Consider the following 12,806-nt stretch of genomic DNA (forward strand, 5'->3'; position numbering starts at 1 on the left):
ATTTGCAATGACGTGGATAGAACTGGACGAAATAAGTCAATCAGAGAAAGACATGTATCATATGACCTCACTGATATGAGGAATTGTTAATCTCAGGAAACAAATTGAGGATTGCTGGAGTGGTGGGGGGTGGGAGGGATGGGGTGGCGGGGTGATAGACATTGGGGAGGGTATGTGCTATGGTGAGCGCTGTGAATTGTGCAATACTGTTGAATCACAGATCTGTACCTCTGAAACAAATAATGAAATATATGTTAAGAAAAAAAAAAGAAGAAGAAGATAGGAAGGGAAGAATGAAGGGGGGTAAATCGGAGGGGGAGACGAACCATGAGAGACAATGGACCCTGAAAACAAACTGAGGGTTCTAGACGGGAGGGGGTGGGGGGATGGGTTAGCCTGGTGATGGGTATTAAAGAGGGCATGTTCTGCGTGGAACACTGGGTGTTATACGCAAACAATGAATCATGGAACACTACATCAAAAACTAATGATGGAATGTATGTTGATTAACATAACAATAAAACAATTTAAAGATAAAAAAATAAAAAATAAAAATAAAAAGCAAATAAGCTCCTGGTTTTGAAAACAAAAAAAGCTTCTTAAAAACTACTTTACCGACAAGACAAAGAGGGTGACATTTGATAGATCAGGAAATGCCAACATTTAATATTGTTTTGGTCATGTTTTTGATTCAGGAAGGCTCCATTTGGATGCAGTATCTGGTTTGAAGGGAGACTGTTTTTTCCTAACTTTCCAACAGAACTGATAGAGGCCCAGAGCGATTACATCAAAACACAAAAATAGAGAGCCTTTTAATGTCCCTTCTGGGGTTAGTCCAGCAAACCCCCCTCTTGTCCCACACAACAACGGAGCTTCTGCCCCTCACCGCTGTTTCATATCAGATGTTTAAGAAGCACTAAGTTGGCATTTTGTTCTTTTTGTTCATTCGTATGATTTTTAAAGCCTTTTTTTTTTTTTTTACAAAACAACAAAACTCCACATGGCTTATAGAAACCCCATCTCCCTGCCAAGAAACAAATGTCTCCCACAACGAAGAAAATGCAGCTCGACTGGGGGGGCGGGGAGGAGCACTGCAGCACCCAGATGCTGGGGGTGGGAGAGCCTCGAATCAAGTGTGGTCCCGTCAAGAACACTGCGAGAGTGTCCGCTGTTGGTGCAGAGGCTGACCTGTGGCTAGAGCCAGGGAGGAAGATGGGGAGGGGGCCCTTGCCTGGACTTGAGGATACAAAGGAAGGCAGGGGGCAGGGAGAGGAGGATGCCCACTGACCAAGTTTGCATCACCCACAGCAATGGAGAAACAAGCAAAGCCCTCAGGGAGCACTTGCAGTTGGAGGAAGAGTTAGGGTACACATCCACATATGTATGTTTGACAGCAGCAGATTCTTTTCGGGTTCCTCAAAGCACTGCGTGGGGGTGGGGACAGAGACAGAAGAGAATGTAAACATTGCATTCTACCCCCTGGAGCTCAAGGGAAGACCCCTTGCCCAGATGGGGGCTGGAGTGGGGGAAGGGAACCAGGTGAAAGGTGGGGGCCCTAGGGGGACAAAGCAAGGGAGGTCTGAGAATATACAGGAAGGTGGGTGAGGAGGAAGGAGGGCAAGGAAAGAGGTGGCGGGGGACGTAGGGGACATTTCCCTTTCCGGTGTATTATGGAAGGAGAACCCAAGGACAGAAGACAGAGTGAGCACTCCCATCCTCCCTGGGGGGACCAGGTCCTCTGCATAATTACACCACAGAGATGCCTAGCAGGAGAGCAAGGAGAATTTTGGCCACGCCCAGCCAGGAAGTGGGGGAGACCCGCAGGCCTGAAGAAGGGAAAAAGGAACACAACTCCACTTCCTGGGTAAGGGGAGTGACTGGAGTGCAACAATCTGATAACTGTTGACTCCCACTACCAGGAGTCCCCCAGCCCGCCAAGTGATGAAAGGCCAATCAGGAATGCGCCTGGGAAGGGACTCTGGACGGACGGAATGGGGGAGGAGTGACCTAGACTCCAGCTGGGCTGAGTCTCCCTGAGACTAGGAGACGGTGTGATGGGGGAGGGGCTGGCTGCACCCTAGGCTGGTGGTGATGGGGACAAGATGCACAACACCGGGGAGGGGAAGTTAGCTGTGTGGCCTTCAGGAGTATCCCCTATACTGAGGGTGTGTGAAGTTGCTGTGTGGCCAACTCTCTCGATCTGCCTTGGGTCAAGTGTGCTGAATGAACTATTTTTGGAAATGTCAATGTCACTGTCGTTAGTAGTCGCCATACTTCAGATTCCCCTGGGAGGCCATGGCTACCAGAGTACGTGGTCTGAGTGGTCATTCCATAATGATTTTCATTTTCCTCAAACTAATGCATGCATGTGGTAGCGACTCACTCAGGCTGGAAGGATGTGATGAAAACCAATGGGGCTCCTGAGGACACTTCCTATCCCCAGGCCCATATCCCAGAGGCTGTTTCTTTCCATTATTTCTGAGTTTTGTGTCTCTGATGGTCACTACTCTAAACATTATGCTTATTCTTCCATTTCTCTATTACCAACCTCAGACAGACAGTATCCATTGACTCATTCCTATGCAAGATAAGGATTTTGCTCATGTACACAAATGCTCCTTCCAAACTTCCTCCTTCCAATTTTGAAAATCACATTGTTATTTTTAGTTCTGCTGTGAGTTATCTTTGTGACTTGAAATGATGCACTACTACCCCTATTTCTTATTTCACCATCTTTAGGTGTGTATTTCAACTCCCCACTCCTGTGAAATGAAAACATGACCATTCCTAGGCTTTCTTGTACCTTTCCTCTTCTCTTCCACAGTTTTGCTTTTATGTTATGGAGATTGTTAACATTTGCATTCTGGAACCACAACCAAGACCTCATGCTTTGTTCATAAGTTGTCTTTGAAAGTTGGAAACTAGTAAAGAGCTTTTATTTTGTCTTAACTGTGTAAATATATGTCTTTGTCAGGCCAAGTAGAGGCTCAGATTAGTTTTTTGTAAAGGTTCAATATCGGGTCACTGATAGAGAAGAGTTGTGGTAGTAAGGCTAAATGGATTCTATTTTTTCTTTTATTTGCCATTAACTCTTTTTTGTTTGTTTGTTTGTTTGTTTAGAGGGGCAGTGGGGCAGAGGGAGAGGGAGAGAGAGTATCTTAGGCAGGCTCCATGCCCAGCATGGAGCTCAGTGTGGGGCTCGATCTCATAACCCTGAGATCATGACCTAAGCCAAAATCAAGAGTTGGACACTTGACCAACGGAGCCACCCAGGCCCCCCTGCGATTAACTCTTAAAAATCACATCAAATTTTAGTTTGGTGTAGTTAGTATCAATTTTTAGTTGATTTAGTTGATTCCCCTTCCCCAAGAGTTTATAATGGCCTTTCTTTTTTTGTTTGGATGATGGACATTTATAAAATCCTTGAATGTGTCAAGGATTTATATTGTCTTCAATAAGTTATATTTCACAATGTTAAAAAAAAAAATCCTTGAATATTTCCATCCTCTCAACTGCACTGTTAGTGTGTGGAGTCTACCCCTCCCTCTATATTTCTCTCCCAGAGCACTTTTCCTTTCCTCCTCCAGGCTGAATGCACGAATATCATTCCAAGACTTCGCTATAATGCTTTACCAGTCGTGACATGTATTTCTTTCCTTTTTTCTTGTTCTTTTCTTTTCTTAGGGTTTCCAAATTCCTCCTTTTCTATATAGACAATAATTTTGTGAATAAAGATAGTTTTGTTTCTTCCTTTCAAATCTGGATGCCTTTTATTTCTTTCTTTCTTTTTTTTTTTTTTTTTTTGCCTTGTTACACTGTCTATAATTACAATCTTAAAAGAATTAGTAAGGGCAGACATCCTTGCTTTATTACTGATTTTAGGGGGAAAGCATTCAGTCGATTACCATTCAGTATGATGTTAGCTCCAGGTTTCTTTGCTTGTTTGGTGTTAAACACATTTATTGTGAACTAAAAATATGGAATGCGGGATGCCTGGGTGCCTCAGTCAGTTAAACAGCTGCCTTCGGCTCAGGTCATGATTGAGTCCTGCATCAGGTTCCCTGCTCAGCAGGGAGCCTGCTTCTCCCTTTGCCCCTCCCCCTGCTTGTGCACGCACATACCCTCTCCCTCTCTCTTTTTTCTGTCTGGCAAATAAATAAATAAAATCTTTTAAAAAAATGAAATATGGAATGGTTCACAAATTTGTGTCATCCTTGTGCAGGAACCACGCAATCATCTCCGTATCATTCCACTTTTAGTATATGTGCTGCTGAAGTGAGCACAGCTCCAGGTTTTTTTTTTTTTTAAGATTTTATTTATTTATTTGAGAGAGCGAGAATGAGAGATAGAAAGCACAAGAGGGAAGAGGGTCAGAGGGAGAAGCAGACTCCCTGCTGAGCAGGGAGCCCGATGTGGGACTTGATCCCGGGACTCCAGGATCATGACCTGAGCCGAAGGCAGTCGCTTAACCAACTGAGCCACCCAGGCGTCCTCCAGGTTTTTAACAGATGCTTTTTATCAGGTCGAGAAATTTCCCTTCTGTATCTCAATTGCTGAGAGCATTTATCAGGAATGACAGATTACTTCTCTGCACCTATTGAGATGATCATATGGTTTTTCTTTTAAGTCTGTTAATGTGGTAAAGTACACTGAATTTTGAATGTTAAACTAATTCCTGGCATAAGTTCCTATTTGCTCATGATACATTATTTTTGTATGATGAATAAAGTTAGTTAATATCTATCCATCCATCTATCTATCCATCTATCTATCTATCTATCTATCTATCTATCTATCTATCTATCTATCTATCTATCTACCTATCTCTATGTTCATAAATCATGAAGGATACTGGTCTATCCTTTTCTTTTCCTGTAATGTCTCTGTCTGGCTTTGGCATCAGAGTAACATTGACTTCTAGAATGAGTTGGGAAGTAATCTCTTCCATCTTCTGGAAGAGTTTTTGTGGGTTTGGTATTATTTCTTCCTTAAAGGAATTACAGAATTCCACAGTGAAGGCATCTGCAGCTGGAGTTTTCTTTGTGGGAAGTTTTTTAACCACAAATTCAATTTTTTAAATAGATATGGAGCTAGTGGAGTTATCTATCTCTTCTTGAATAAGATTTAAAAGTTTGTGCCTGTTAAGGAATTTGTCCATTTAACTTGTTGAACTTACTGGCATAAAGTTTTTCATAATATTAACTTATTATCTTTTTTTAAAAAATTCATTTATTTATTTAAGGGAGAGAGAGAGAGAGAGAGAGCATGAGCCAGGGGAAGCAGCAGAGGGAGAGGGAGAAGCAGACTCCCTGCTGAGCAGGGAGCCTGACGGGGAGCTCAATCCCACGACTATGGGCTCATGACCTGAGCTGAAGGCAGACGCTTAACTGACTGAGCCACCCAGGCGCCCACTTATTATCTTTTTGATATCTGTAGAATCTGTAGTAATGGTACCTCTCTCAATACTGATATTGGTAATTCATGTCTTTTACCTTCCCCCCCAATCAGTTAGAGCAGGTTTATCCATTTTATTGTTGTTTCTCAAAAAACCAGTTTTTCTCTATTGTTTTTCTTTATTTTATTTAATTAATTTATTTTTTTAAAGACTTTATTTATTTATTTAACAGAGAGAGACACAGCGAGGGAGGGAACACAAGCAGGGGGAGTGGGAGAAGGAGAAGCAGGCTTCCCCGCAGAGCAGGGAGCCCGATACGGGGCTCGATCCCAGGACCCTGGGATCATGACCTGAGCCAAAGGCAGACGCTTAATGACTGAGCCACCCAGGCGCCCCATCTTTTTTTTATTTTATTGGTTTTCAATCTAATCTTTATTATTTCTCTTCTCTGCTTAGTTTGGATTTATCTGCTCTTCTTTTTTGAGTTCAAAGGGGTAGCTGAGGACATTAAGTCCCACCCTTACTTTCTACTGTAGGTGTATAGCATTATAAATTTCCCACAAAATTTTTTGTGCTTTCATTTTCATTAAGTTAAAAATACTTTCCAATTTCTCTTTTGATTTCTTCCTTGGACTATAGGCTGTTTTAAAGTATTTAATTCAGCTTCCAATTTTTTTGGGGGGGATTTTCTAGATATCTTTATGCTATTCATTTCTGATTAAACTTCTTCAAAGTCAGAAAAAATACTTCGTATGATCTGAATATTTTCAATTTTATTGAGCCTTGTTTTATGGCCCCAAATATGACCTATCTTGACAAACCTGTATATACTTAAAGAGAATCTTCATTCTGTTGTTTCTGATAGAGTGTTCTAGCAATGACAATTAGGTCAAGTTGATTGATAATGGTATTTAAATCTTTTATATCCTTACTGATTTTCTATTTATTTGTTCTATCAATTATTGAGAGGGAGGTGTTGAAATCACCATTATTGTGGATTTGCCTATTTTTTTTTCCTTTGCAGTTCAATTAGTTTTTGTTTCATGTATTTTGAAACTATTAGGTGGATAAATATTTGGAATTGTTGTGTCCCTTGATGAACTGCCCCCAACCTTAGGTTCCTAACCTAAGGCATGCTCTAAGTGTTTGTGGAATTAATGAATTAATAAGTAACTACTGATATTTTCCAAGGAAGTATGAGTGTGACTCTGGAAAATTCCTATAATTCCTCTAGACCAGTTTCTTCACTTTTAGAATGGGGAGGGGATGGTAATGGTGAATCTGGGGGGTTAAGAGATTGAAGAGTGTTTTTCAAACCTTGCTGTGGGGGACCCCACAGTTTTGCAGGGACACCCTCCTCAGGAGAGCTCCCTACCCACTGCCATCCCAGCAAGTAAGTAAGACTCTAGGTATTTTACATATTGACTTTTTATGTCAAGTTTCAGCTGATTCGAGGGCTCTGGCACTAAATGAAGTTTGAAGAGCACTGAATTAAACATCCTGTGAGGTTATCCCAGCTCCAAGATTCTGAGTCTCTCCAAGGACCACTCCTCTCAGCCAAGGAGAATTCTGAGAAAACGCCCCATAACGGCAAAAGCAAACATCAAAGATCTCAGTAGGAAAGCAGCACAATTCAGATGAAGAGTCCCTGAGGCACACAACCAGGCAACAGGCAGCTCTCTGTCATGGCTCTAGCTCGTAGCTCTCCCACTGACTGGCCGAGAGACCTTGAGGGAGACTATCAGCATCTCTGCTCATGTTAGAGATACCGATTCTCATTCAGAGATTCTCAAAAGGAGCCTTTCTCAACTAGTATCTAAGGTTCTTCTTAATTGTGTGTATGTGTGTGTCCGTCTTTAAAAACGTCAACCATAACTTGGGCAACTACTGTGGCATTTCACGGACGATCCCACTGTTACATAGAAGCTCATCAGATGTCCTGTCTGGGTTTCATTCATCTAGGACTTGGGTAGCAGGAAATATAAGGGTAGGAGTGGGGACCCCACGAGGGCAGATTGGCATAAGTGAAGGCCTGGGGAAGGAGGAAAGTGCACAAAGTTTGGCAGAGACTTATGCAGGGGTGCAGAGAAGGGCGGCGGTTATGTTGTTGGCCTCACATACGCTTGGACTTAATTTGGAAGAAAATGGGGAGTCAGTGAAGAATGTGGAGCTGGACAGTGGCATGGTTAGGATGTGCTTCAGGGAAGTTAATTAAATGTGGCTACAGGAACAAAGTGGAACAGAGAAATCTGGGAGGCAGAGGTATAAGTATGGAAGGGATGCGCTGCCCAAGGATGGAATAAGGAATCAATAAAGCTCTGACTGATGAGGTTTGGGCTGCTTTACTTTCTCTCTCTGTTGTATTTTCTTTTTGTTTTTTTTTTCTTCTTTTTTTTAACACATTCTCTCTCTCTCCACACAAATAAAAATTAATGTAATTATTATATATTATATAAACATGAATATAAAATATTATATATTATATAAAACTATAATTAAATTAATATACATTAAAGTTTTGAATATCTGTAGTTCAGATAGCTTCAGATATATATACACACACATATATATGTAGGTATATATACACAGACACACACATATATATCATATATATAATTATATGAAATTAGAAAGGACCATAAAGCTATTGTCATAAACATAAATAAATGCCGGAATTGTCAAAAAGACAGAAGCACTGATATTCTTCAAATGATAAATGCTGGTAAGCAACTTCGGAGGTGAGATACCATTTAACGCTTGTAACTCCAAAGACGGAAAAATATTCCTAACTAATGCTTCTGTTTTTTCATGAAATAAGGCTTGAAATAGAGGCACATAGAACATGAGACTTCTGCCAGTTGTCACTTACAAAAATATAAAGCGGGTCATAATTTGGAGAAACAGCTAAGGCCTCAGGTAGTTTCATGCCCAAGACTGAGGTCTTGCCAGGGAGCTGAGGTGTGGCGTCCTGCTTGGGCAGAGTTATGACGGTGGCTTCATCCTATGAAGGGACCAAGAGGTGCGTTGGCCTTGATGCCAGGAAAAAGAGGGGAAACGCGACAGCAATTCTTAAAGGTGGGGATGTGCTACCTCAGCCCCTTGCTTCAGAGCTCGAGCAAGCTTTTGAGGTTTGTAGCTTGTTGACGACTTCTGGACACAGAATGGCTGATACCCTTTAATTTTGTACAGTTGAGGAACCTGAGGTCAAAGAAGACAACCGATTGAATGTTCTTAAACAGCCGTCACCAATTAATGGGATCTAATTCTCAAAAACCGTACTTTTGAGTTGCTTGATGGTAAAAGTCCCAGCCCTGCTCCGGGTCCCTGCTCTGGGTCCCTGTACACATGTTGGGCATTTGCAATTACTGTCCTCTACCACAGGGCCTACCTGTAGAAATACACTGAACACTGGTTTGTGGATTTGAAATATTTATATTTTCAAAACCAGGAGTGGCTATATACGTCCAGGAAGGCCAACTAACTTTGGCTTACTTCATCTTGTGTTTTTTCTTAAAGCTTCTAATCTATGTAGCTCAGGTAGCTTTGTGTAAGCATAATATATCATATATCCACAGAGTAAAGATCCTGGTCTCCAGAAACTACAGATGTTATACCCCGCACGTACCATAAAATAACAGCAGAAAAATATACACAGTATGCTATGGTGTCTAATGTTCAACAGAACAAAATTAATAAAATGGTACAATTCAAGTCCCAGAATATTTTGTTCACTTCATGAGAAACCCATTAATGAATACCGTATGACGGGTCTGACCTGCAGACTGAGGAAGGAAAAACTCTGCTTGATTTGAGTTTCTGAAGGTTTAATTGGAACCAGTCCAAGGCCATCAGGAGCCTAAAGTGTGGAAATTCAAAAACAGAGACACATGATCAATGCTGAGCAAAAGTCGCTGTGCTTCTGCTGTCACACATTCCGTAACCTTCCTGTGACTTCAGTTCTACCCGACGTGTGGGGCATGGAGGCCACTGGCCAACCTCTCCTCCTTGTCTCGTAGTGTATGGGATCCTTTTTTATTTTCTACAGTTGTGGGTGCTGCCATGTGCCACCCAGAATCCCCTGTGGGCTGAAAGGATTCAGTCTCCTTACCTCGCTCGAGGAGTCCTGTTGACAGAAACAACTCTCAGGGGTCAGCCCTCTTCAGGAGCTGCCTTGGCTGAAGGGAGCTGCCTCACTCCAGGTCATGTGCCCCTCCTAGGGCAGCCTGCCTCCACCCACAGTTGAAACAAAGGTAGAAATGCCGGGTCCTCTCACCCTATCCGAGCTTCGGGGCTCCTTAGGAGTCCAGCTGAGGCCTTTGTCCAGGATGGCCGTTCTCCTTCTCCCTGTCCACCCCAGCTCCCGCTGCTTCCCTTCCACAGGGGCTCATCCCCAAAGCACTACTTTCCCACATGCCATCTGCCTCAGTCACCCAGAGAACCTGGAACAGCGCCTGACATACTACGGACCCTCAATAAATACTGTATTTTGCCTAATCTAAGACACCCTCATTAAATTAATATGCTGCCTTACTAATATACCATTTCTTATATGACACGTACCGATTTTGAAGCTGCTAAATACAAAAAGAATTGATGAAATAAACTACCTATGGAATGGGTTACAAAATTCTTTATAGACAGGAATGCTGGGCATTCTGTCTTTCATCAGTCCTGAACAGCAGAGAAGTCTTTGTAGAACTAAGTAAGGCACCAAATGAATGTGTAAGATGGGAACTACTTAAAAATAATGAGATGGGCTGCACAGCACAGTGATCTATTCATCACTATCATCCTTTTTGACCCATTAGTAGTTACTATTATTATTATTATTATTATTCTTTAGAGAGGGGAGAGAGTGCGCTTGTGAGTGGGGGAGGGGAGGGGCCGAGGGAGAGAATCTGTTTTTTAAAGATTTATTTATTTTAGAGAGTGCATGTAAGGGGTGGCTGGGCGAGGGAGAGGCGGAGTGGCAGAGGGAGAGGGAGAGGGAAAGCAGCAGACTCCCTGATAAGCACAAAGCCCCACGCGGTGCTCAATCTCAAGACCCTGAGATCATGACCTGAGCCGAAACCAAGAGTCAGGACGCTTAACCGACTGAGCCACCCAGGTGCCCCTCCACCCTGTTAATTGTGTTTATCAATGCTTGAAAATCACAGATTTATTATTCCCTAGGAACAACATAGTCTGATCTCTTAAGTCATTTGATCTAATGCAGAAAACACATGGAATATCTAAAGTTGGTCCTGCAATTCTTGAGTAGATTAACTTGCAATGTGTAATATATAATGTAGGATGTGCACAGCAAGTTTATTCTTTGAAACTAAAAAATTAATTTGCATGTGCGCTTTCAAAATCAATTTAAACACGCTTTTTATTGCTAACTACATGAGCTTAGGCAACCTTTTATTACCAGCCATGTGACCTTGTGTCTCAGTTCCTTCCTCATCTATAAGATGATAAGCCTATCACATAGATTTGTCGAAGAGTAAATGCACTCATACAAGTGAAACACTTCAGGCACTGCCTGACTCATGGTAAGAGTTAGCTATTATTTTTATAGAGAAAGAGAGAGAGTGTGAGTGTGAGCTGGGGGGAGGGGGTAAGGGCAGAGGGAGAGGGAGAGAAGAATACTAAGCAGGCTCCACACCCAGCGTGTAGCCCAACATGGAGCTCGATCTCACAACCCTGAGATCACAACCCAAACCAAAATCAAGAGTCAGACGCTTAACCAACTGAGCCACCCAGGTGCTCCTTATTTTTATTTTAACACATCATTGTGCCCAGAAGGCAAGAGAATGAACTGTCATACCTCTTGCCAGAGAGAGAGAACTGTGAGTCTCATGGGTTAGAGTATTAGATCCTGGGGCCACCCTTCTCTGGCCTCTCCGTTTGCCCATAAAGCAGAAGGGCCCAGCTGAGCAGAGCCCGCCTCCCTAGTCCAGGACCTCTCGGATTCTCCATCTGCCCCTTTGCTCTCAGGTCCTGTTCCTGGGCTGTCAGGAGGGGCTCTTGCTGGGTTCCAGGCTGGAAAGCACCCTGCCCAGGTTACCAGGGAGCTCGGCACAGGTGAATCAGGTGCCAGGCAGGTGGCAGTAGATGATTTCTGGTTTCCCATTGATCACAAGTCCCTGGGCACAGGTGTCCAGGGAGCCTCTCAGGAGGAAGCAAAAGCACAGAGACTGAGGTAGGTCTTGCTAGGGATTCCACCTAACAGCCATCTGATTGTGCCCAGTCCCCACCCCAGAGCCTGACATCACCCACCAACTCGTTGGAGCTCTGAGGAGGACTGTAGGACGGGAAGGCGAAGGGCAGCACTTCCTTGGGTGATACAGAGAACCGGCTGGAATAATCATCTTGACTGATCTGAGCCAGGACGAATCTGGAGGCATTCTTGTCTGGGGGAACAAAAGAGCACTTCTGGGGAGTTCTTGGAGTATTTTTATGTGAAACCACCATCTTTCGTTTCATATTTCCATACACCAGTCAGTGGGCACTTGCCACATGCCGTCTTGGAAGGAATATACGTGTGTGCGCGCAGCCGGTCCCGTTCCTAGCTTTCTTTTGTTCTTTATCCCACCCATTCTCCAGTTTTTAAAGATTTATTTTTTACTTCCAAAAAATCTACAATTCATTAGATGAAAGGATCTCTAATGAATATTCTTTGTCCTTGTCAGTAAAGAAAAAGATTACATTAAAAAAAAAGCACATGAAGACTGTTGAATCACAGATCTGTACCTCTCACACAAATAATGCAAGATATGTTAAGGAAAAAAGAAGAAGAAGATAGCAGGAGGGGAAGAATGAGGGGGGGAAATCGGAGGGGGGACGAACCATGAGAGACGATGGACTCTGAGAAACAAACTGAGGGTTCTAGAGGGGAGGGGGTGGGGGGATGGGTTAGCCTGGTGATGGGTATTAAGGAGGGCACGTTCTGTGTGGAGCACTGGGTGTTATGCACAAACAATGAATCATGGAACACTACATCAAAAACTAATGATGTAATGTATGGTGATTAACGTAACAACAAAAAAATTTAAAGAAAAAAAAGCGCATGAAGACATTTTACAGGGGTCCATACATAATTCACAGATAAATTTTACAATATTTTAAACAAGCGTTTCTTCATTAGGAACATCAATACTGGACGTAAGAATAACATAGGAGGGATTTTTTAAAAAGCATAATTAAAGAGCAAAAAAAAGGTTATGAAAAACAAAATACCCATCTGGATCTTGAAGGGGAGGAAGACGAGGAACAGGTACTCAGGGCCTGAGCCTGGGACACCAGAGCTCCTTCTTCCCTTGGGGCCTTGTGGGTCTTGTGCCCAAGCCGTAGTTTGGGGGTGCTATCTGTGAGGAGGGACAGGGTCCTGCTGGATGTCGGGTATGTCCACAGGGAAGGGCTGCACAGG

At 42.9% G+C, this 12,806-nt stretch overlaps 1 protein-coding gene and 1 non-coding gene across 3 annotated transcripts in view; both read right to left on the reverse strand.

Annotated features, from left to right (window-relative positions):
• Positions 1–12,806, reverse strand: part of CFAP221 (cilia and flagella associated protein 221) — a 92,376-nt gene that overhangs the window by 14,343 nt on the left and 65,227 nt on the right. For both annotated transcript variants that reach the window (XM_027588061.2, XM_027588063.2), the window contains 4 exons: positions 11,657–11,790; positions 9,171–9,251; positions 8,486–8,593; positions 8,265–8,396 (listed from right to left, as the gene is read on the reverse strand). In XM_027588061.2, the coding sequence (XP_027443862.1) occupies positions 8,265–8,396; positions 8,486–8,593; positions 9,171–9,251; positions 11,657–11,790 (455 nt within the window). The remainder of the gene's footprint in view (positions 1–8,264; positions 8,397–8,485; positions 8,594–9,170; positions 9,252–11,656; positions 11,791–12,806) is intronic.
• LOC113921145 lies at positions 4,180–4,283 on the reverse strand. Its single transcript, XR_003519546.1, has one exon. It is a non-coding gene; the product is annotated as a U6 spliceosomal RNA (small nuclear RNA).

Source organism: Zalophus californianus, chromosome 3 (genome assembly GCF_009762305.2).
Source record: "Zalophus californianus isolate mZalCal1 chromosome 3, mZalCal1.pri.v2, whole genome shotgun sequence".
Lineage (NCBI taxonomy): Eukaryota > Metazoa > Chordata > Mammalia > Carnivora > Otariidae > Zalophus > Zalophus californianus.